Source organism: Accipiter gentilis, chromosome 3 (assembly GCF_929443795.1).
Source record: "Accipiter gentilis chromosome 3, bAccGen1.1, whole genome shotgun sequence".
In the NCBI taxonomy this organism is placed as follows: Eukaryota; Metazoa; Chordata; class Aves; order Accipitriformes; family Accipitridae; genus Astur; species Astur gentilis.
In genome coordinates, this window is record NC_064882.1 from 23,991,040 (window position 1) to 24,017,339 (window position 26,300).

At 35.8% G+C, this 26,300-nt stretch overlaps 1 protein-coding gene across 1 annotated transcript in view; it reads left to right on the forward strand.

Annotated features, from left to right (window-relative positions):
• Window positions 1–26,300, forward strand: part of ARAP2 (ArfGAP with RhoGAP domain, ankyrin repeat and PH domain 2) — a 126,454-nt gene that overhangs the window by 15,371 nt on the left and 84,783 nt on the right. The window contains exons 5-8 of the mRNA XM_049831967.1: window positions 167–523; window positions 3,741–3,810; window positions 9,341–9,461; window positions 12,313–12,494. Of these exons, the coding sequence (XP_049687924.1) occupies window positions 167–523; window positions 3,741–3,810; window positions 9,341–9,461; window positions 12,313–12,494 (730 nt within the window). The remainder of the gene's footprint in view (window positions 1–166; window positions 524–3,740; window positions 3,811–9,340; window positions 9,462–12,312; window positions 12,495–26,300) is intronic.

The following is a 26,300-nucleotide window of genomic DNA, read 5'->3' on the forward strand; positions in this document are numbered from 1 at the left end:
AATTAAAAGATACATTGTGTTTAGCATGTCTGTAGTTATCACAATAATTAAACAAGTTACAAATATATTTGTAATATGTTTTACCAATATTTGTTCTAATTGATAATTTTATGTATTTGTGCATTGTAGCAATATATTAAGAGTAAAATGCACTTTTTCTTTCTAGTTCCTTTAATAATCAGGAAGAGAAGACAAAGAAATTTACAAAAAATGAATCCCTGTCTCAGGAAAACAAGTTATTAGCACCAGAAGAATCTGAAAGTGAATCTGTATATTCTATTGTGGAACAATGTTCTTTGCCTTTAAAAAAAAAGAAAAATAAAGCCAAAACACACTCAGCATCTTGTAGTAAGATACAAAGTGGAGATTCAGATCGCTTGGTCAGTGAGCAAATGCCTTTTCAGCACTTTGATGGAGATCAAACTTCGACTGAAAGTGAATCAATAACACCGTATGCTTGTTTTTATGGACCATCAGTAAAAAAGGTTAAAGCAGGATGGCTGGATAAATTATCTCCTCAAGGGTATGGTATTTGCAGTGATTACTATATAATTGTGAAGATGTATGTTTGCGTGAAAGATGTTAAGTTTGTATTTGGTCACTTTACTATTTGTGGTGGGAAAGGAAATGGAACAGTTTTTGTTGCAAGAGCATAGGGCTCTTCTGAATTCTTAAGTTTTTAATGATGTTACCTATTCTAGAGTTTATTTAGGAGGTGCACTCAGGAAAAATGTATTTATTAATAATGTTGATCACCACTCATGAACTGTAGCAGAAAAATACAGAATTAATTTGTACCAATATTTCCAATATGTATGTACAATTTTGCTGATTTTCTGTGGGCCACAAAGTAAGTGAGAACAAACTCTGATTCTGAAATACTACTTTACCAATTTAGATGTAGATGTATAAATTAATAATTAGTGTGACTGGAGATCCTGTTGGTTTCAGAATTGTGCATATAAGTTGAGCTTTGAGTTTAGAAATACATCTAGGGTGAATTGTCTGCTAGTTTAACTTATTGATGTGCCTAAAGTTTGATGGGAGGAGTCTGAGCCCAAGTCTTGCTTTAAGATTTCAAATAATGAAGAGGCGAGGGGAACACAATAGAAAGAGAATAAACTCTTTGCCACATTTGTAGGTAAAAAAAAACCAAACCCAAACACAAAAACAAACCCCCAAAATCTTATGGTTAATTTCTGTTATTTTTAAAAGTTTTTGTAATTGTTTCGTTTTAACCTACTTTAAATTCTAGCTCTTCTTAGGTTGTTTTACACTAAAGAGCACTCTATTATCAGATCTTCCCTTCATAATACTTGCAAAATCTGATGAAATTCTTCTAACCTCCTCTTTAATAAACTGTATAGACTATTCTTCATTTTAAATTGTAGTTTCCAGTTCTCCAGTTGTTCTTATGACTTTTTTTTCTAAATTCCTTCTTGTATTGAAAGTGGCACAATTCTACTTTTTAAGTCTATTTCTGATCTTCACTAGTACTTAGGATCTAGAAATTAAAGCTGTTGTCCTTGTTGGTACTGTAATACATCTACTTTACTGTACTCCTACTCAAGCCTTAGTAGTTCTTCATTCTTTGTTCTTAGTACTCTATGTTTACCTACACTGAAAGGTGGTATTAAATTGTTTGGCCTTTTCTTTCATTATTTGGGGCTATAATAATCATCACTACTCATCAACTAGTACAGCAATTAAAATTTTTTTCAGTTTAGTGAGAAAGTTATTGAATTAAAATGGTTGAGAATACAGTCTGGTTTGCGCCCACGGGAAGGAGCTCTATTGTATAGCAATTTCCATTTTTTTGTTGTTCCTTTTTAAGAGTTCTGATTTAGCAAGTTCTAATTTTTTGGATTTTGGCTTTATTTGTGTTGATACAATGATACACTGTTGAAGCTGAATAGCAAGAAGGAATAAACCTGGTTTAACAAACCTATTTTACCATCATGGAAATTCAATCTGCTCAAACTTTTTTTTTATTTTAAATTATTTCAAAAGTTTCATTCACACTTATGGATTGTCATTGTTTACTTTTGCTAAAGAATCAAAGAATAATTATACACAGAGTCAAAAGGCCTTTTCCCAGTATCATATGCATTTGCACATTTTTTCTTTGGAACTGTTAGTGTTTTGACTTCTCAGAGAGCTGCACTTAGCTTTAACTTTTGTTTTATTTCAATTTTTTTTTTCTTTAAACAACATTTTTGGCAGTTAGCTAATAGAGTGATTAAAAAGTATAGTTCTTGGTTCCAGTTGACTTGTCTTCTGCTTTTTGAAGGAACAGAGTTGTGAAGAAAGTGTGAAGGCTTTCGTTAAAGTACTGTGTGAGAATATATTCTCTGAAACAGATAATGAGTTAGTACTCAGTAGTACACAAAATTAGTACTGGTTGGGACTGAGTAGAACAGTTGCAGGGTCATTAGCCTTGAGCCAGTGATATTCCTTTGCTAAATTTCAAGGACTTTCTTAAATGTGGTTTAATGAATGCTGCATTTTATTGGTTTTCTTTCTTACAGTACCATTTCTCAAATATCTGAACACTTAAAGAAACCAACCAAAGGAAAAAAACACACCAATCAATTATTTTTTTTGTCCCTTGAAGCACTGTCATTTTTTATTTCAGACCCTACTAACTGAATGTTTCTTTCTGTTCTACACCCCTCCCCCCCCTCCTTTTTATAGAGCTCTCATTTACACCTGACACTTTGTGTCTCTTCAGGGGAATGAATATATACTGTTTTCTTAGACTGCTACAAATCATGCATTTAAAGTACAGGTTCTCTTTTTAGTTAACTCACTATAAATTGTAAAGCCATTCAGTTTACTCATGTTGTATGTGGTACTTAGGTTTAGTTTTTCTTCCCTGTATCATCTTGAAGTTTATTGACATTTTAATGGAAAATAGATTTTACATTGGCCTTTCCAGGTTATGAAAAATTATGATTTATTGTAGCCATATAATACAAGTTAATTAAGCCGGAGCTGCTATTTGATTAAAGTTTTGATAAACTATCACAGACTACTAATCCTAAAGCCGAGCACTCATTTAGCAGGAAAGGAGATAATGTTGGGAAAAGAGATGTTAGAGTGGGGTCTTGTTCTTGCTTAATTAACTTGTTTAATAGATTTTAGAATTGAAACTTTTATAGATGATAACTAATAGGCTATCAACCTTTTTAATGAGAATAACAGACTACTTCAGGTTCATGTAAAAATAATTTTTTTAGGAGGTACTTATAGTTTCTCAGCTTTTCTTTTTGGAAAGTATCTTATGGAACTTGTAACACTTAGAGGTATACTCTGTGTTCAGAATATTCCTTTGCCTCCAATAAAAACAGTCTGTTCTTGTCCTTGTTAGTTTCAAGCAAAATTACATTTTTGAAAGTTCTTTTTCTTCTATCACTTCAGCAGGGATATAGAGGACATGGGGAGGAAATAGAGAGAAAGAAAACTGAACTGATTAGAAACATGAAGATACTGATTTATAAAAGAAGTCCAGTAATACTCTGCTTCTTGTTTGCAGCTATTTTTATTACACTTGAAATCAGCATCCTCTGTTTGAAAAGATATGATAGGGCTAAGATACGTTTTAATTTTCAAAATATTTAGGCCCACACACAGGAAGCTAAACATTATTTGACCTTTCTATAATTTGTGCTTGAGACATTCTTAAAAGCCAGTGTTAACTTGTGTTTATAATTGCAATTGTATTAATTTTTATTTCACAGAAAATGTGTGTTTCAGAAGCGCTGGGTTAAGTTTGATGGAGACAGCATTTCGTACTACAATAATGAAAAGGTAAGTGGCATGTTTTGGTCATGTTTGGGACAAAGTTGCATTGGTGTAATACACACATTACCATGAAGAAATTCAGAAATAATTACAAATGAATATTCATCTTAAATTCATTTTCAATTGCAAAGTACTAGGATGAGACATTATTAAATATTTTAAGGTGTCCTTGAGATCTTCATGTATTGTTCATCCTCTTGTTTCCTAGAAGGGCTTGTATTCCTGACCTTTTCAGGTAGATATTATCAGAACTTCTTACTTTATTGGAAGAGTGACACTGCTGCATTCTGCAAAACAGAACAGGATCATGCAAAACACTTTTAAGAGATCCAGTGTTATTTTGATGGTGGTTGCAAAGTGTCTTGTCATGGGAACCCAGCTTGCTGGAGATTTTGAGAGACATATTAAATATGTGGCATAGAAGACCTTTTAAAAACCCCAAACGCCATACACTTGTTTACTCTTTAATCAAAAAAAAGTCTCTTCCCTGTTTGTCTTCTAGGAATAATCACATATCGTTGGACTAGGTTATGTTTGAGTGGGTCTCTTTAAAGTCAGCATAGTACTGCAATGTCAGTGGCTGTTCTTTGGTTCTGTACCTAAGGATTGAGTCTTAGTGAAACATTTCCAGACTTGTGAGTTGTTTTGATTAAAGTAGTTCACTTCTGATATGTGATACAAAAATGGATTTGTAAATCATGGTTTTCAACAAAATGTGTATTCCTTTTATGAAATGGAGATGTACAAAAGACTTGTATAACCTTTTGATACTACTTTTTCACAATAGAAACTACATTTTTTTAAGGCCTGTTTTAAACATGGCTTTTTTTTGAAAGATTTTTTATTTTTATTTTTTTATTTAATACACTCTAGACCACTAAAAAATTCTTTTTCTTTCACTCTGTGATTAATTAATTTCTCCTCTTAGAAGAAATGAAGAAGTTCTTAAACTTAAAAGTGACAGATATTTGTGATTGTATAATATGCATATTTGGTGGCGATGCAGTTATATGCATGTGTGTTATTTGAAATGCTAGAAAGCATTTCCTGTTGAAGATGCATATTAAATTAGGAACAAAATATGATTTCAGGTAAAAGTTCCCGAGCAGTGTGCTGGGTGGTGGTAATCAATAAGAGTCCTATAGGTGCTTTATAAAATGCACACTGTTAGCCCTATTTTACCAGATTATGAGGGGGTTAGAACTGAAGTAGAAAAAGACTGTTTATTTCCTGAGGAGCCAGAGAAATTAAGAACAAGCTCAAAAAATTATTTACATTAATCTTTATGCCTACTGATTAGGAACATGAAACAATGTGGTTTTACTTGCTTAGTTTGCTTCAGTCACAGTAGAAGACATGATTTTGTAGCTGAAGGGAACAATGGAATAACATTTGGATTGCAGTGACAAAAAATATTACCCCTTTATGGTATTCATCCCAGGGCTTCAGAGGAGCAGAAAAGCAGGGTTAGTCATTAAGAAGGACTTGAAAAATACAGCGTTGGGATTTGCTTAACACTGTCTGTAGCATAATTAGGGAAAGAAATGCTAATACAGAATTTCAAATCTTGTATCTGCACTGGGGATTTTTTTTGTTTTTTGAAGGTCACTGAAAAAGTTACTTGGAGATCAATTGCTCTAGAATAGTACATGTTATACATTCATCTGTCATAGGAGATTCCAGGAATCTTCCTTTCTGCTCAGGGGAATATTTAGCAAGTCACACAATGCATAGAAGGCTGCCAACTCTCCATCCTCCAATTAAAAGGTCTCTGTGATAGATTAGACTATCAGGAGCTTGCAAAAGGCTTGGTCTGAAGCCTCTTTCTCTTGCTTTTCCTGGAATCTGAGTACATAACCTCACTCCTGGGATCAAAAAAGATGCTGGTTGGTCTGTGTGTCTATACAGTTTGACTAGATCTGGGTGTCTGTCATGTTAACTTGATGAGTCACATATGCTAAGAACTTCATATGTCTGAGAAGTGCGAGGCCTGAAGCAAATTCTGGGAACCGAGGATTTGGTGAAACTCTTGGGCTAGCTTGCAGAGAGGAGGAAAACATAGTTGGCTACCAATAGTTCTCAGTGCACAGTGGGATTATGTTGGGTGAGCAGTGGTGTCACTGGGGAACGTGAGTTTTTAGTACAGTGGTCTCTGCTGGATCACTCCTCCCACACCCAGAGTATTCATATTGCCTGCTAGAAGGATACCAGCATGTTCCTGCTGTTGCTTGTGGGTTGTTACCTTGACATCGTAAGCAACTATGTGCAGACCCGTCAAGACCTGCGTGCAGGTCAGGAGCTGGTTCTGGTAAAAGACAGGGATAGTTACACAGTTTGTTGCAAGGCAGTCTAGCTATATATATATTTAAATGGGGAAGTTGTTGTTTTAACTTTAGATCTTAATGACAAGTTCTGTCTATTCTAATGTGTGTTTGTCCAAGGACATTCCTACACAGGCAAGCAGGTTAAGAGGAATTATACTTTTGGTTTGACTTATCAGTTAAAAGTGGTTCTCAAAAGGAAACCAATCCATACTCTGATATTTTTCTATTACAAGCAGAGAAGGGTAGACTCAGTGGAATGAAACTGTTTATTTTATCCAGAAACACTACCAATATTAAATAGCTCTATTTTGTCATTCAAATTAGGAATTTGAAAAGAGTGAGGTTCTCAAGAAGGGGAAGTGTACTACATGGCTAATGAAGAGTGAAACAAGTGGAGGATGGGGTAGGAAGACAGAGAGTAGTATTCCTGAAAATCTGTACTTAGCCCATCTAAACGCTTCTCTGAATGATCTAACCTCGATTTTCTAAATATTTCTCTAATCTTGATCTAGTTGTGCATCAACTTCTTATCGGTAGAGATCTCTTTTTTTACTTTATATCTGCATATATGGAAAAAAAAAAATAGTTTTCTACAAAGAGCATCTGACCTAGGAACGGGTTTTTTTTTTAATCTGTGATGCTGCTCATTTCTTCTATGTTTGTGGACCTGAGCAAGTTGATGTGGTCAGAGCAACATCCTGTGTGGTTTTGTCTTAACAGAATGTGGTGGACTGAAGTGAGAGCAAAATGAAGAGGGGAAGGTAGAATTTGAGAATTCTTTTCAGCTACCCAATATGCACAGGTTTTGTTTCAAATTCCTTCCTACTTTTGGCAGGAGAACTCTGGTACTCTAACATGCACTTTGTAGTAAGGCAGAACCTGCTGGTTATGTTGAAAATTTTTATATAAAAGCAGCTTAGGGTTCCTGACAAATACATTAATGATTTAGGAAAAAGTCTTGCCTTTTCAAGTGGAGAACTTTAATATTTTGTTTTGTTATGTTGCATGTGAGCATAATAAAGAACAAAATTCACTGCAAAACAGGTAAATCATTGTAATTCTTGAAATAGGTCATATTTAATCTGTTGTGGAAGGAAAGCCAAAGCAGTGCAAAATGGTGTTTTCTGGGATCTTTTAGACCAACTCTGAAATACAACTGCCAAGAAGTGACATTGGGCTGTATTTGAAAATAAAAGTTTTCATCAAAGCAGTTGATATATAAAAAAAATAATATTTCATTTGCCACTGGAAAATTTTCTGTCAGAGAATTTTTTAGCGGTCTTAAAACTAGTGTACATCTGTCAGTAACAGAAGAAGTATCTGTGAGGTTCTTGGCTGTGTGTGTTTGTGTTTTCTATATTCTTAAATAATTTCTAGTCTGGAGTATTTCAAAGAGAGAAATTGTATCTTGATCAACAAGAGCTTTTTAACAGTAGGCATTATTTCTTGCATGCGAAGGAGAAGCTGCTGCAGAAAAAAGATTGAGAAATTATTATGGCTTAAACTGTATTTGAAAATATGAATGCCTTGGAGAACAAAACTAAAAAAGATGATTGTTTAAATAGCAAAACCAAAACTATGCTCAGCTTAAAAGGAAATGGACTATTTTTTTTTTAAGTAAATAAAATAAAATAGCTGTGACTTCCAGCAGTCTAAATTACTCTCTTACAGTACCAAATACAGCCAGTAGATGCCTGCAGAGACCATGATACAATGATACCTGAACACCTTTAGAAATAGCATATGTAATAAGTTTGCTTTGCTATTGTGAATGATCAGCAATTAACGTAATATCCAACCCTATTAACAAATATGTTAAAATCTCTCTTCTAACAAATATAATGAAAATAGATTTGCAATACTAAGACCATTCTGAGTGACTGTAGTTCTTGTGTGTAATTATAGTAACATGTTCACTTCAGCTGTACCTTGATATTTCTATTTATTTATTTGCTAAACTGGCTAAACTGCATTCACTGTTGTGTATTAGTACCTAGAAGTGAAACAACATAAGAGTGTGAATTTGGTGAAAATCAGTAGTATGTTAAACTCAGTAAACAAAAAAATGATCCTGTGTATCCTTCATGCTTAGCATTCACAGTGGTTCCTTAAGTCCTTGTATAAAGTCTATTATAATAATTTATACTTTGGGAGGAAAGTTATTGCAGTACAGATTCTTTATGGGGAGCTGACTCTTGGACTATTACTGCACCTGGATCATAAATCTTAGTAGTATTTCTAAATTGTCTTAGTCAGAAAACCAATTGATCAAAGCATAGTGCAGACAAGAGCAGCAGCATTAACTCTGGAATCCAGGAATCATGCAGAAGTATTTCTGAAGTGTTGCAAGTCTGAGCTTTCCTCCTCCCACCTCACCCCGGAATACTTAGGTTAATTAGGTTAGAAGATGAAGCTACTTGGAGAAAGTACTCATAGCAATTCCTTTTTCCCATCTTGCTTCTGTCTTCAGTTCAGTTGTCCCAATTCCTAGTTGGAAATCAGCAAATTCTGGGAAAACTTGCTCTGATGCCAGATCATGTTTTTGAGGGATTGTTCTCCTCCTGTCTCATATAGCAGAAAAGTAAATACCTGATCCAAGCTAGAGGATTTTTGTTAGCAATGACAGGGCAATGGATTTTTCCAGAAAGTGATGACCCCCTTTTAGTTCAAAATTAGGGATAAAATCAGTGAATTTACTGTTCTTATTGTTTAGTCACTGAAGGAGTCAGGAAGGAACAGAAGAATTCTTTGGAATTTTCTCTCTGGAGAAGACACAATTTTTTCCCTTGTCTGATTCTATTTTACAAGTGTAATAGTTACGTATTTTTTTAATTATGGTTCTGTGAGATAGTCAATGTAATTTACTTTGGCATAAAATCATAAATTTAAGAGGATATGATATTTTGCAATATTAGAGCCATGAGACAATTTATAAAGTGGTATCTCAGATATATGCATTCTAGCTCACCATGGGCTTTTACTCTATTTTAGAAGGCAGTAGGTATGCATAGACCCAGAACTGTGAAGTTGGTGATGTGTATGTAGGTAGTGAAGTGGTTTACTTACTGATGCAGTTTTATTAAGTGTGGTGAACTTTTAGGAGCACAGCCTGTGTATGTGAACTTCCTAAACATCAGGAAAGTAGTATTACCTGAGAGATCTTTAACATTTCATGAGTGTTATTAACTATTTCTATATCATTTTTATTATAGGAAGTGTTCTCAAAGGGAATAATACTGCTCTCTGCTATAGCAACAGTAAGAGTTCATGGGGAGAATAAATTTGAAGTTGTCACATCCCATAGGACTTTTGTCTTCCGTGTGGATAAAGAAGGTAAGTAGAACATGTGTAATTCCAATGATTGCCAAAAAGCCACGTAATCACTGCTGATAAATTGTATTTGTGAAATATAATTTGTTATATTACCTGGAATATTTCTGTAATCCAGCTGTTTTGGGCTCATAAAGTGAAACTGAAGATAACTGTAAGCTTTATAAGAACAATGGAAATTGTTGGGGAATGGCTTTTAAAAATATCAAAATGAGAGTACTATTTTCCAACTCTTCTGCCTTCTCCCCCATCCTTCCCAAAGATGAATTTGTCTGGACATTCCTCAGGTTTCACTAGCAGCTCTTGCAGCCTGTATGCTCTCAGCCATCTATCTGCTCCAAGTCACTGATTGATATAAAATTGACAAAGAGCAACAATGAGGTTGATGGCTTGAATGTGATGCTGTGATCAAAGGAAATCTGGGTTTTTCTGTGTGTCTGTATTTACTGCCTTATACAGTATTTTCAGCCATGTGTTAATAGAGAATACAAATGTAAATTGTAGTAGGGAAGTTAGTATGCCTTCTAATTTAATGCTTTATCAACCTACAGCTGTAATATGTGGAATCAATATCAGTGCATGTATGACTTATTTATGGAAACAATCAAATGAAACGGAATACCTAGGAAAAAAAAAAAGATATGCAATATGTATTTATAGCAGTACATGCCAGACCCATTAGAGCTGAGGGTCTCTCAGCACTTCCATTATCAAATCCCATTTTTATGGGTTATAGCTTGGTTGTAAACATTCACTGCAGGCTGTAACAGGAGTGCAGCATCAGTGAACAAATCCTTCTTGCCAGGTTTGGCTCAAATCATTTCAGGCATTTTTATGCTCTTAGCTGAGTTAAAAAGTATGTCTATTTTTATTATTTTTACAATTCTCTTCCAAATTTATTTTTTTTATTTTTTTTATAAATTGGAACATAGCCATCTTAGCGCAGTGCATTTTGTGGGGCTGGAATTTACTTTATAGACCATTGCCTTTGAATACTATAAAAACGTTAACAATTTATCGTGACTTATAAAGTATATTCAGAGCACCCACTTGTTATACGTGAAATTGTGTTTTCAATTAGTATGTAACCATCTTTGGACATAGTGGCCTGTCTGTAAAGCTGTTTACTTAAGGTTAGAAATGTGTGGTGTACAAGTAACTTTGGTCCTTCCTGTATCCAGAGCTGGATGATGTATTCATAGTAAATTATGTGAATAACCGTGCTTGCTTTCTGTTAAGCACACAAACTGTTACTTGATGCTATTCCTTCTGTGGATTTGTGGTTGGGAATTGTTCTGGGACCATTTGAAGGGCACTTAACTTATTTTCAGAGATTTTGAAATGGAACTTCTATGTATATTTCATCCTGTGAACCATATTTATTAACTTCCCTTTCTTTCTGCTGGAGTAGCAAAATAAATAATGCTATCGTTGTCTTCATTGACCTGTGTCCCAACGTTGGTATGCAATCAGTGGATTATAATGCTTGTTTTGTTTACTTTCAGTGCTCTGATTTATTATTTTTTTATATTAAAAATACACTATTTTTTGGATTGATTTAAATATCTAGAGGGAAGAACTATATATAATGAATTGGAAAGTTTAGGCGCAGTTGCGGGCAAAAAATTACGTAGTTAACGGATAGCAATGAATTGGAGAATAATCTGCTCAGATGCAGTGCGATTTTGTTTAATTGGAGTGAAATACCATTAAAAAAAAAGACTTCTAAAGGAATTTGATGCCCTCAACTGTACTGAAATATTCTATTGATCTTTTAAAAGTACGTTAAAAGAGCGTGTATTAAAACAAAACTTCTAAGAGGAGCACTTGGATCACCTTCCCTGTGCTAGTCAGTCCAGCTATCTTCCTCTTCAGACTATTTTCTGATGCTTAAATTCATGTATTTGTTCCTTCTTGTTGCACACATGACACAAAGTAAGCACGTTACTGTTCTAACAGTGCTCTTTGCAGTGTTCAGCACTGATTGTGTCAACATTAGATATACTGCAGATAGAACTTTCCTTCCCTCCTTGCCCACCCCCAATAAATTTTATGACCTGAATCTTTCAGAGCAAAGAGTTGAAATATTCATGATGTTCCAATCGCATGAGGTAAGTCTAATTCATTCAGAGTATTCAGCACTGAAGTATATTGATCTTGGTCTGGTGAAATATCTGAACGTAGTGAATGAGACTGAGTGGAACTTTATTACTTCACCTACTTGTGTTCATGTATTTGTAAGATGTTAAATTAATAATGCATACAAAGATATTAAAACATGCATTTTCTTGATTACTCAGTACCCTTGACAATATCAAGCTTATCCACTACACCTTAATGGAATAGATTGTAAATTGCCAAATGTTTTTGCTTAAAAGCATGGCCAAACATACAATAGCACTGGCGATGGTTTGTGTCTTTAGTGACAGATGATATTTGGGCTCCCTGTTTTTTTGCTGCATAACTTCTGGAGTTCTTTCCCATTGATCTGGCTTCCAGAAGGTGAACATGCCATCTGTCTACCACCTCAGTCTTCAAGCTGTCTGGAATTAAGCATCTTGGAACTGGTAGTTATGATTTTAAGAGTCTTGATCATCAGTTTGTATAACTTTCAATTTGTGTGTTGATTGTTGGGAGTTAATTGAATGGCTGTCTTTGCTAACATCTCCACTGAAACAGACTCTCATGTTATTTTTATTTATACCTTGTCTTCAAAGTGGTTGTTCTCTCTGGAGTGGTATAGCTATACCATCAACCAGCATAGCATAGTAGGAAGAAGAGGAAAACCAATATGTAGAGAAGAGTGGAGCTGCTGCTTAACCATATGTCTTTGTCTGGTTTTTTTCTTGTTTAGAAGAAAGGAATGACTGGGTTAATACGGTGCTCAATGCCTTGAAATCACAGTCTGATAATAACTCTCGGTCTCGAACTTCTGTCACCCCTGAGAAAAGTGGGTACCTTGAGCTGAAAGGATACAAAGCCAAAATCTTTATTCTACTTCAGGGGAATACTGTATGGATCTGCAAAAATGAGCAGGTAAATTTTTCATATGCTTTTTGTGAATGAATGCTTATAAAGATAGTTTAACTAGTGAGTTGGAAATTGATGGCTCTTTGTGAATAGGTGCATTTCAATATAAATGCATATCTCTTTTTATGTAGTGCTTTATTGCTGCAATTCTCAGAAGGCTTCAAAAAGCAGGTGAAGTATCATTATGTCTATTGTACAGTGGAAAAAATGAATATGTAGTGAGGTGAGGTGAAAAGCCCTGAGTGTCACAACAGGTTAGTGGCAGAGCTGGGATTAATTCACTCTTAACATGTGTGCCATAAGCACTCTACTAAATCAGAAGGCTTATTTTGTGCACAGGTTTCACTGTCCTATAATACAGTGCTCTGGAAAGTGTGCTATACAGAAGAAGATTGTGGCATTTAAATGATGCTTCAGCTAAATGTTCAAAACTGATGTTCTTTGTGTTTTTAAGAACCTAGATTGGCCAGTTTCTGTTGTGCACTGTAATATTTTAAACAAATCCAGTATTAAAAAACATGAAGTAGGCCTCTCATTTCAACTCCCAAAATCTAGACGTTTTTGTTTTTTCGGCATGACTGTATTATGATGTAAAGTAGTTAGCTGTGGAACTCTTCAGGTTGCTGTAGATACGGGATAAGTGGGGATAATTGGGTGCAATGAATGACTGTGTGAACTAGTAGAAGAAAAACATATTGTAGGACATTAAGTGGAAGATATTACTTCTGTGTGAGGAAATTGACTCACAAGTAGCTGGAATCTGGGAGGGCATTTGAGGGAGATGTTGTTACATGCTTGCCTTGTTCTTATTTTCTTTCAAATTTGTGTACAGGCAAACTCCCGTTTCAAATGTGAACGGTCTCTCAGTAAGACTTTTCATTTTGGAGTTGATCTCGTTTCTTCTCCTGTTATCCTTTTAAGTGTGAAATTATTTAGATGGGCTTGAGGGACCACATAGTGTTCAATATTAGATCTTACTATTCTTTCCCAGGATATGGCAGGAAATTTGAGACTAAGACCTTTTTTTTTTTTTTTCTTTCTACTTGCTGTGCTCCACGGCAGTTTTACTTGTCAGGTACATTCTTTGAGGTCAGTCAACGACCAACTAATCAAAAACATGATGCAATTTATGGATTTATACTGTTCTATTGTAGCTATAACAAAACTCCACAAATGATTTAGACATGTAATATTTCACCAAAAGTGGCTACATGTCATTTGAATTTAAGCCTGCAAGATGTGTTTTGCTGAATGAGCACCATGGAGAGAAATTGGTCTTCACAGCTGAGCACAGTACTCTCTTTAGCTATACTGAAATCCTCAGTCTTGATTATTGTGATGAATAGGTGATCTGCCAGTTAGTTTAAGTAAAGTTTACAGGTAAATGTCTTTAAGGAGGAACAAAACCAAAACGCAAACACCACCCCCTCACCCTAAGATCCTGTACTTCACTGAGTTTCTCTTGCATCATTCTAATAGAAAGAATGAAGTTGACCAACTTACTTCACAGTCTCTGCCTGTGGGGTGACCCACACTGTGCTGCAGTGCTCAATGTTACTACTCCATTGTGGGGTTTCCAGGTATTTCATCAGTGAGAAGCCTTGGAATGCATTCTTATCAATGAGAGTCCTCTCTTGTGTGGATGTTGTAATGAGCCACTTTTACCTTCAGAATTAATACTGTATTCATCTTATGCCCCAGAATTCTTTTGAGTGCTCTCTTATGGATGCTCTGAGCTTCTTGGTTAAGGGACAAATGTGGTACTTCAATGAGGTATACAGACTTGTGGAGGAATTTCTCTTCCAGAGTGATAGGCCATTAGAAACTAGCTAAGTCCCTCTTGAAAGTCTTGGTACCAGGCATCCATTTTTTGCTTGCTTTCTTCTTCCTTACTTTACCTGCATATAACCATTGGGAGCATCTTTCTTGCCTCTAGTAGTCCTTTGATCTTTCTCTGTTGATAAGGGGCGCTCCCAGCTCTGCCCACTATTGCTGAGTCAGTTTTTCTGACTGTATATGTTGATACAAAACTGTTCCAGAGCCAATTCAGTGTTGAAGGGCTCTTGATTGCTCTGTTACATGTTTTCAGGGTGCAGATTATGACTGAGGTAATCTAAGACTGCTCCCCCCACCCTTAAATTTCCTTTCTTACAGATTTTTTTAAATTACTATTTTGTGTGTGCATGTGTGTGTTGGTTCTGTTGTTTGTGCGGCTGTATGTTATCAGCTTTGCCCTTTCAACATCATTGATTTCAGATTTGCTTTAGCTGATCGTGAAAGCACACCCTTATACAGCCTTTGTACTAGATGTTTATTCCCTTCTACTACATGGATGCTCTGCAGAGATCACCCACTGCAGTGCAGCAGAAGGCAAACCAAAATCAAGCCCTGAAACAGAATGAAGGTTAGACATGCTGCCAGCCTCTCAGCTCCTTCTGTGTGTATAAATATTACAAACAATGGTGCAAAACCAGCTTCTTCCCAAAGCTTATTTACTTAAAACCAAAAATATCGAATGGTCCTAAGAGATTTCTCTTTAGATCCTCCATTTGAACAATGTCTTTCTTTATGTGATTTCTGGCTATTTGGGAATCAGAATAAATAGTTTCTGTTCTTAAGCTTTCATAGTCTGTAATTCTTCTCTCAGTACCTCTTGCATTTTATTTTCAAGTTGAAAACCGATTTATTTTTACTGCAGCGCTGAAGAAAAACCCAGTAATACAGCATTAATCCATTAGAGGGCTCTGTTGTTCTAAAAATCTTTCCCTGTCTCAAGTTTGTACTTTAGCCAGTAATTACCAGGCAAATACGTCCAGGGATGTCCTCAAATCTTGTTCATATTGGAATTCACATCCATACTAGAATGACTTGCAGAGAGACGTAGAGGGGTTTATTATAACTGCAGCGCTAAAAGACACCTATTTAGACTTCTTATAATGTTGAAATGAGATTGGATTAAACTGATTCATTGATTTCTATTAAACTTGTTAGGGCAGGGTCCACTGTTACTTTAAGATTTTTCTTCATTGTTAAAAGTGGAGAAGATCCTAAGCCAAATGCCAAATCCTAACATAACCACCACGAACTTGGTGAAGTTCAGATTGAGATCAGAACATCATGTCTCAGGCCCATTTCTAGTTTAAAAAGTGATTGGTTTAGCTTGAGCTTCTGGCAGTGATATAGTGCTAGTATGAAACCATCAATTTCTTTGACTCTCCATGTAGTGTGAATTTCTTAAGCTTCCTCTGTGGAGCAAAAGTGAAAAACAGATTGTACAGAATCAATTCAACCTGCAACTTGCCGAAATTCCCATTTCCATTTCAATATCATTTGTGCTTAAATAAAAGCATGTCATCTGATCCTTCATGACGGCTCAAACGTTGTCTTTTAATGTCAGTCTACTGTGGTGGTGCCAGTGATAACCTTCCCTCTGTGATCATCAGAAGGGCTCTGACAGATGCTTGCCTGGTCTGCTAGAACATACCCCCTTTTTTAGGGTGTATTTAAGACTCACTGGTATCTAAAGTCAGGGAGGGACTAGATGTCACAGTGTTTGCACTAGAATTTGGCTTTGATAAAGAGAATTCAGGATTCTTTTTGTTACTGCTTTGGGTGGTTCTGAAATAGATGTAATTACCTGGGATATTTGAGGAAACTTTGCCAAATATGAAGACTGGGAAATGGTATGTATGGCTGTGTGCCATAATTATTTGTGACTTTTTTTTTTCTCTATGCTTGACTCCAAGTTAAAGCTGGAATAGTGATGAGTATTCTTTCTGTTATGTACAAGCAATAGTATCCATTTCTTATCGAAAGCCTCTTGTTTCATTTTGGCTCAATGCTCTTACTGATTTCAGAGGGGTTTTTGTTTTGTTGAAGATTGAAATGATTTGCTCTGTGGCAGATGGAAATGTTTATTCATGTTGAGTGAACCAGTAAGAGAGTGCCTAGTAATTTTCATTTCCTCTCTAATGCTAATAGTACATGTGAAGCAAAACTGGACAACACCAAAAGATGTATTACAGGGAATTATATTAAACAGGTAGAAGATGCCAAAGGATACAATAATGTAGAGAACTCATAGGGGCATACAAGGACCAGTCAAAGGTGATGCTTGAGACTGGTGTTCTGAAAGAGAAGCAGCGATGCGAATGTCAGTGGAAGGAAGTGAAATGGATGTGTGCTTAAGAACAGAGATGTGTTCTTATATCTGTTAAGAAGCACAGGCTTAAAGGGAAGTGCTTTGAGCAACCTGATCTAGTGAAAGATGTCCCTGTCCACACAGGGGAGTTAGACTAGATGATCTTTAAATGTCCCTTCCAACCCAAACCATTCTATGATTCCATGAACTGTGTTCAGTTTTGGGCCCCTCACTACAAGAAAGACATTGAGGTGCTGGCACATGTCCAAAGAAGGGCAACGAAGCTGGTGAATGGTCTAGAGAACCAGTCTTATTAGGAGCGGCTGGGGGAACTGGGGTTGTTTAGTCTGGAGAAGAGGAGGCTGAGGGTAGACCTTACTGCTCTCTACAACTGCTTGAAAGGAGGTTGTAGTGAGGTGGGTGCTGGTCTCTTCTCCCAAGTAACTAGTGATAGGGTGGGAGGAAATGGTTTCGAGTTGTGCCAGGGCAGGTTTAGATTGCATATTAGAAAAAATTTCTTTACTGAAAGGGTTGTCAAGCATTGGAACAGGCTGCCCAGGGAAGTGGTGGAGTCACCATCCCTTGAGGTGTTCAGAAAGTGTGTAGATGTGGCACTTCAGGACATGGTTTAGTGGGCATGGTAGTGTTGGGTTGGCAGTTGGACTCGATGATCTTAAAAGGTCTTTTCCAACCTAAACAATTCTATGATTCTATGAAATACAGTGCCATAGATGATGTGGTTGGGATTCAGGGGCAGACATAGAAGTCTGTGACTTTTTGGTATATAGTGATGGGAATTTATAATGATCCTCTGCAAGGGGATTGTTTGTTAGGAAATATTCTCTTTTTCCCTGGAAAAAATGTAATCCTGATTAATAATCATGAACATGATGGATGAGAAAAAGAAACCCTTAAAAAAAAATGAAGGCTCTATTAAGTACAGTAGAAAGTGTCTAACAATGGAAGGTGAACAGAGACGAGTAGTTAAATGAAGTCCTAAAAATGAGTAGTAATGATTGTTTGTCATGCTAAAGCAGTAGGAGAAAGCCTTTTTAATGTATTTAGATTCTTCATTGTATCATCTTGATAATATTTACGAATATGAAATGAGTCCAAGGTGATGGCAACGGCAATATGAAAGAAGAGTTGGGGAGAGGCGTTGACTGTAAGTTGACTAGAAAGCAAAAATAGTTGCTTAAGGATTTTGAGATCTAATGAGGAACCCTGAGCAAAGCAACTGACAGTTTGGGAAAGGCAGCTAGGGAAAAAGGTAGGGATTGAAGGCAACAAAAGAAAGCGGGAGGAGGAATGGGAATACCTTTCAGATAGCTAATTGGTGGTAAGTCAGAGGAGAGAGAAATGCCTGATATGCAATAGGGTGGAGCAGTGGAAGGTGGAAATATCAGGAATGGGAAAACATGAAACAGTGTCATCCATGTTATTGTGTTCCCCTGTCCCCCATCCTCATCCTCCTTGCCCCAAGAACACGTGTCTTTTTGGAGATTTTGTGGTGATAAGCTGTAATTTATAATGGGAAGCTCTCTAAAGAAAGAGTTCTCTCCTTGTTTGCTGGTGCAGACTGTGATCAAATATGTTTACAAACACTTGAATGAGCCTGGCCTGGAATGCCTTAAATAGGTGGAGGTGACAGGAAAACAAATGAACATTTGTCCTCCTTTTGTCCTTGTTTGATTCATTCAGGCTTTACTCTATTTCAGAAAAATACAAATCTGTAGCAAGATGTTAAAAAACAAAACCAAAACACGCAAGAATATACCAAATATATTGGAGGGGGAAAGATTAACATGAAGTGTTTTAAGATCAGATGTACTGATACGTTGGTGACTTGAAGTGGAAGCAAACAATCCAGCCTCTTTTAAATGTAGTTATTTGCATGAAGCTGTAGCTGCTGGGATGATAGATTAAGGTCATATTCCTAATTTTCTAGCAGTTCCTTGGCAAGAAATTCATTCCAATCTTCTACACTTAAAACCATGGCAAATATCAATTACTGTGCATGACATCAGAAACAACTAAAGAGGAAGTAATTTGAATTCTGTAAGAAAACTTAAAAACTTTTTTGCTTGTTGTGCAATACAAAATGAATGGTTACAGGAAATTTTGTTGAGTGGGCGAAAGGTTTATTGTTGTTCTGACCATTACTACTTCAGTTTTAAACTAATTGCAACCCTACTCCAAAAAAGATTAAAAAATGGATTTAAAATAATATGCTATTGAAGGTGGTTGAATCAGACAAGATAAATGTGTCAGTCACCACCTTTACGAGGAAGATCTGCATTGTACATTCAAAAATAATTTTGTTGGATGTTGTTCTATGTTTCTGAAGATATTAAAGAACATGGAGAAGGTCATAAACAGGAATCCTTTCAAAGAAAAATTAAAAAGTTAATATTAATCCCTAATATATGCAGTTAAACTTTGTCCTGATGAGGATTTTATTTTTCTTGTTCATTTGTTTCTGTTATTAAGATCTCATTGAGATGTAAGTACACCTAAAGCAATCATGAAACGTGATCCACAATGATCAGAAGCTTCATGATTAGTTTGATTTCGGGTGGAGAGTAGGGAAGGAAGAAGGAAAAAGACAAAGTTATCAGCTTCTCAGTAATGCTCAGTCAATCTTTCTGGATGACTAATACATATACAGCCAGCTACCTTGATAATGTAAAAATTAACAGTGAAGAAAAGTAGAATTTGTTTGAATATTATGAAGGAAAAAGGTTTTATAGAGTGACACAGCATGTGTAAACAATTGAAGAAGGTTTTATGTCTACTTATCATAAGGTTATAACATTATTAATGAAGTATTGGGGAAATCTGTTTTCCTCTAAGAGTACTGGAATTACCTGAGAGCATTATCCGTCACTGTACACGTTATCTGCATTTTAGAACTGCTAGCTTGGCTTCAAACCCCAAGGTAAAATAATCTATTGATGCCCTACATATAGGAAGCAGAGCATCATTGTGTGTACTTTCATTTATAATGGTAGACCAGGTCTGCATTTATTTATTTATTCTAAATCACATGAACAAGTTAATCTGTGTGTGCATATATATGTATATACCCAATCCAGTAATAATAGTTTTCTTTTTTTTGTGGGTGCAACAAGAAGGTTTGAGATTACAATGAAACTGAAAAAATAAGTATTTTTCAAGAATAGTTACATCTCTCTTCTTTCAATAGCTCAATATACTGTGGAATTAAATGCAGCTAGAATGTTGTTTTGCACCTAGCTGATTCCTGTTTAATTGTAAACATATCAGTCAGCTCTCACAGGAGACATGCTAAAAAACTACTCAGAAGCTTTGGTTTGCTTTTTCTCCTTTAAATTGAGGTCAATGTGAAACACATTTTACCTATCCATCTGTTAGTTCTATGGATTTGCCGTGTTTGGGTCAGAAGTAACTTTAAAAATACCAATGGCAACACTGATTACTTTTTTTTTCCTCAGCCTGCATCCTTTACTTCAGGTATTTAATTAGTATAGCTGAAATATTAATATTTGTGTAAAGTTGCAAAGCAGTTACAACAGTGAAGAGCAGAGCATTTCTGAGGCAGCGTAGACAACGTATCCTCCCTGAAGTGTTCTTTCCACAAACTTAAAGATAGGTACAAACATATGTTATGATGGTGTATGTGAATTTCATTTCCTAATTAGTTAAAAATGCCATGATATGCCATTGCAAATTTTTAATTATTTAGCATATATCTTCTGTTATCGACTTGCTATTTTTGAAATCTGTTACAACTCAATTAACTAAATGCAGTTTATGAATTTAATCTTTAATTGGTGTGGCAGAGCTCAGACAATTAATGTCACAAAAGAATATTTTAATTTTTTTTGGTACATTGGCTATATGATAATGAGCTAAGTTGTATGGATATCCTTCTGTGAAAGCTAAACTTTAACAGAGAGTTGAGACTATTCTTTTGTCCAGTCTGAAGTGGAAAAGGAATGGTCTTGAAGACCTTAGGATTTGCCTAATCTATGATGAGTATGATCAGATGACCACTGGCAGTCACATTATGATGATTAAAATGTTCTCCTTTGGTTGCAATGCTAAATAAAATGGATTAGCATGTACCAGCAGCAGACCAAAGAGTATGCCTGCAATTCATTAATGTGCCTTGTAACTGCCACTGTAATGTCTAGAACCCTAAGCACTTAAAAGCAGGTGATTGATCATAATGCCTTTAGCTTGAAGTAGCTGAACAAGCAGGAAAAGCGGTGTTTATAGAGAAAACTGTGTTGGCATTCATAGATTTCTGTTGTTACTTCATGATGACTTTCAAGATTGGGTGGTCTCACTTCAATCTCTGTTGGAATTCATCAGGGTAAGGACCATTGGAATTTAAGATGCCCAGAATTTGTAGTCATCCCCCCCCCACTTTCTTGTTTTCCTTCATACTCTTTCACTCCTCACCCTTTTTTGTTACAAACAATTAATCAAATAGTGGATTTTGAATTAATAAAGCTCCAGAACTGTTGTCTTCTGTACAGTGTGCACTGGAGATGTGAAAAGTATCTTTGCTGGCAGTGGAGAGAGAGCAGGTTGGAGTTGCTATTGGACTACTAAAAAAATTAGGCCATTTGAGTTTTCATCAGTTATGCAAAGTGGATGATCTAAAATAAGAATTATAAAGATGATCCTTAAAATACTGAGAACTTCAATATCATCGTACCTTAAGTGACGATTTAATCTTTTGGACCTTAGATAAATTGTTTTTCATTTCTGCTGATTTCTTTATGTTGTTTGGAGCAGTACAGCATTGTTCAGATAATAACAAATCATTATTTTCTTTACTCCACTATCTTATATCTAAAAAATTTATTCTAAATAAATGTACCATTCTTATAGCAAAAGGAAGGAAATTTATGATTTACAGCATAATAAGAATGTGGGGAATACCCCAGTGTGCTTTCTCAGCAATAATTTCTGTCCATGGTTAATAAATTGCTAGGCCAACAAATTTGAACTTAATCAATTCAAACTGAATTATTGCCTCATGAAACACTTCAATGCCATTGTTATTAAATGAAATTCTCCCTCTTAAATATTTTGCATGCAAAATAATACCTTGTTAGAGATGGCATGTTTTAAAACTCATTCATTAAAAATCAGTGTCTTACAGATATTTCCAGAAAACGTCACACAAAAGTTATTTCCATCCCAGCATGTGGGTCAGGCCCCCCCCGCCCCCAAGATCAACCAGAATGATTGATTGATATCTAACACTTTAAAAGAACCATTTGAAAAATGTTACATGCACTGAATTGTAGCAAAAATCAAGCTTTGTTACCTTCACTTAAGGTGGAAGGTTGCTAAAACAATTGGCAGTGGGCAGCTGAGGACCATGTGTACAGGCCTGGATAGCGGTTGAGAAGGAAAACATATTCAGCTTAATAACAGAAGATGGAAAACAATGATTCAGGAAATAAGAGGTGGAAATAATCTTGTTTGTATTTTAAGTGATGCCAAGTGACATTACTATGTTTTGAGCATTTCAAACAACTTCTATTCAGTTGGGGATATTTTGTCTTTTTGGGGTTGTACTTCTGCAGTATTTCCCATAAAAGTTGCTTCAGGGAAAAAAAAATGTTGAGCCAAAGAAAGCAATGGCTGATGAGTGTGTTTTACTCATGGAGATAAACACTTTAATTATTGACTTTGCCAATCCTTTGGGGGATTCTGATATCTAATATTTAATTGAGTATTACAGCTCCTGTCCATTTCTTTGTTTAAGGTAAGTTAGGCTATTAAAAAACAAAACAAAAAACCCAACCTACTGTCCATTGGATATGACTCCATTTTGATTATGGCAAAATTATTGTCTCTGTCTTGTACCGTCCAATGTTTTCAGATTGTGCAGGTTTCTATACGCCGCATCTAGGCAGAGAGGAGTCTATATCCACTACACTGCATTTGTTGACATTTATATGTGTCTACAGTCTAAGTCTAGTATGCAGAGCTGTGTTAAAGATACACGAGTGAGGTCTGAAAAAGGTCTTGAAGCAGTGTGGCTGCATTGGTATAATTAATATGGCTTTGTATACTGCTTCCTGTTCCACAATCAGCCTTTCTGGCACTTGTTTGAGAGGCTCTGCAGGATGTTGTGTGATGATGAGAGGTGTGATGTTTTTTCCAGCCAAGGGCTGTAATTCCTTGCCATGGGGTCATAAAGAAGTTCAAAGGCAGATAAAATGACAGCAGTCAGCAACAGCAGCTCAGTTCCTGCAACACAGGAGTAATTGCAGCCCATTATTACAATTGACTCTGGCTTCTCTCCCCTGAAGGAACTGAGCAGCTGCCAATTTACTGGGCTGCAAGAAAACTGATGAGCCAGGAGATGGAGGTCATAACAAAAGTTGAGAAACTGATCAAGGCAAAATTCATTAGTCCTGAGTAGCCATGAGAAGGAGACAGTGCTGACTAGTCATCACTGATGCCCAGGTGGGAGATGGATCTGACTTCCAGGTTGGTTTGTTTCACCTTGCACTTCTTTTTTTCACAAAGAGAAGGGAGGGGGATTCTAGCATCTTTTGTCTTATTTTGTTTAAAACAAACCAACCACACAGCAGAGGTACCTGCCATTTTTATGTGACTTATCTAGAAAGGGCTTATTTCACCCTGAATAAATACATCAGCTGTTTCTCTGTGTGTTTCCTGTGTGTAAGCATTCCTGTGCATTAGGTATTTACAGGTTTCTCACTTGCCTTCTGCAGCTAAAAAAGGATTATATGTAACTTGCTTTGTCTTTTCTATTTTATTTAATGACAATGTGCAGTAAGTAAAACTTAGAAGCCTGATTTGAAGGTGATCTTAGGTACTTGCACTTGCTTACGGTAAATGTACACAATTAGCAGTTTAGATGTGAAAGTTGTGTGTCTGGTGTTCTCAGCTATAAACGCTAATGTGGAAATAGAAGGGTTAAATGTATTTAAAGCTCTGTTTTGGAGGCTCTGTTTCTTCATCCTTCTCTCACTGATGTAGTATGGAATATCAGAAACATATCTCAACATATGCATGTGGAGCTGTACTGGAATTTTACAGGGAGAAGAAAAAATAAAGGTTAGAGTGCACTGTAGGTACAAACCAGAAGATGTTATCTCATCACAGTTTTGCGTGATTCTGTGGTGCTGGCTGTTCAGGTCTTCTAATTGTGCAGGTCTTTCATCTGCAGACCTAAATTTCATTCTCCTACACTGCATGCAGATATAATTTAAAATTAACCTTAAGATGCCTGCGCAGATTTTGTTCTAGGCTGCTTGCCCTTCTAAATTGAAAAGTTAAAGATGCATTTTCAGTATATGCAGGGCAGTTTAAGGAAAGGTGTTGCTTGTAGGTTCTAAACACAGATACCTGGGGTGATTCTCCAGCTCTCTAAATGTCATTGGAGCTTTGCCATTAATGTCAGAGTTGCCAGTTTTTCATTTTAGTCCAGCATTTTGTTTCATTCCTGAATTCTTGCTTGTCCTAGTTTCTTAAATGGCATGGTCATGCTGGGAAAATATACCTTCCTGTAACTTCAGTGTGTTTGCAGATTGCAGCTGCTCATTCTTGCTAATACAGAAAGATTTTTTTGGAAGACTTTCTGTTCTCAAAAATCATTGTAGCATCTTACAAGCCTCCCCACCCACAATTGGTGCAAAATGCTGCTGCTGGGTTTCTGAATATCCTGAAATGGAGCAATTTTATAATTCTAATTCTAGTTCTATTTTACTGTTTTGTGAGATTCTCTTTTACAGTGTTATCTTGACCAAGCATTTGCAATTTTGATGCAACTTCTCTATGATGAGATTCACCTGCATACCTTCAGGTATGGGCCAGAACAGCTTCTTCATAGCTGTACTTCACCATGACATGAAGTGGGTTCGGTTTGCTGGTGTCTAGGTCAGGATGTTGCTGTTAGGTCAGCCTATAAATCAGTGCTTCACTTTTTTTTTTGTCACTTTCTATGAACAAATTGCCACTGTAGGTGCTGTTCTTTACTAATCTCTGATTTGTAAGGCACCTTAGCTTATCTGAACATAGTAATATGTGTATGCTTCAGAATAATTTTTGGTTTTTATTATTGCATGATTTTGACAGCTGTTCTAATAGAACATGGAGGAGACAAATTTGTAAACTTGCAAAATGTGAAAGTTAAGCTTCTATTTGCTAAATTACTCGGAGTTTGTTAATGGTTTTAGAATAGCAGTTTAAGTAGTGATCAAGGCCTGTTGCCCCACCCCAAGAATGTGCTCTGAAACAGAGTTAACATTGCTGTTGGCAAGTTTTGCTTTTTCAGTCTCTCATTAAATTCAGACAAACAAGATTTATTTCTTTCTTGTGTAAGGAGATGGATGGGAGTGAGAGACCTGAGAAGTGAAAAGAATGCAGGAGACAGGTGGAATCATTATGCTACAAGGGACCCATGTGTCTATAGTTCATTCTGGGTCCTGCAAGACTTTCCTGTATTGTTCATTGTGTGACAATAGGAAGCTCAGTGAAACAAACAGGAGATAAATGTAGAAATGGTAAATGGAGATAATTTGTTAAAGATCATGTAATTTTTAGTGTTCCTTCTACCAACTAGCTATCTAGTTAGTAACACAGAGTATGAAGGTTATTCGAAAGGAGTATGTCGTGGTGTTTTGGTTTTTTTTTTAAATGATTTTTTGTTTGTTTGTTTTGTTTTTTAACTTTTAATTTGTCATTAGTTTATTTACAGTATGGTTGCTCTGTATTTCTACAAACACTTTATATTTTTCTGTTGGATGTTAGCCGTTGCTTCTCATTAGCAGAAAATAATTTCATTGCAAGCTTGAATTTACTTGATCTTTACATAACATGCTTCTAGCTAATAATTTTTGAGTTTTGGAAAACTGATATTCATAAAAAATTTAGACTGTTATGTTAGTTAAGACAAAGGCATTTTTGTTCAGTAAGGCTATATTAATTCTAGACCCAATCCTGAAACATGAGTATAGTGTAGCTGGTTTAGAGCTGGACCCTTGTTTTAGTTTTGACTGTCATAAAAATATTTGAATAGCTTCTCTGGAATTCTATAGGGTTATTCTTTATTTGAGTTCTGAATGCCTTTGTTTAAATTGTGTAGCTGTGATGGTTGTCCTTCTTAGCTTTAATCATTGTAAAATCAAAACTAAAAAAAAAAAAAAAAAATCACTAAACCCAGCTTTTATATGAACTCATAATAAAACTTATTTACGATGGATTTACTAGGAGTTCAGTAAACCTTATTAAGCATTTAAATACTGAAATGGCTAGAGTATTAAGTAGTGAAAAGTAGATTGCTTGTTTGTAAACCGCATTGATTTGTGAAACTCTTTTACATATTTACTTTTATAATAATAGTGCTTTCTTTATGTGGAATCATTACCTTAATGAAAAAAAGCCTAGGCAAATATGAAAGTGAATAGCTGCTAAGCAGTAGCTGTGCATGTGTCCATTAGCGATTTTGCTTTACAAAAAATCAAAAATACTTTCTGTGCATTCATCAGCTATCTTCATCTTTGTTTGTCTCAAAGGCAGATGAGTATCTGTGAATCCAAAGCCAGCAGAAGAAAATATTTTCTTAAAAAAACAACAGCAAAAAAAAGTAAAAACAAACACACCCCTTCCCTCCCCAAAAACACGTTCTGTTTTTG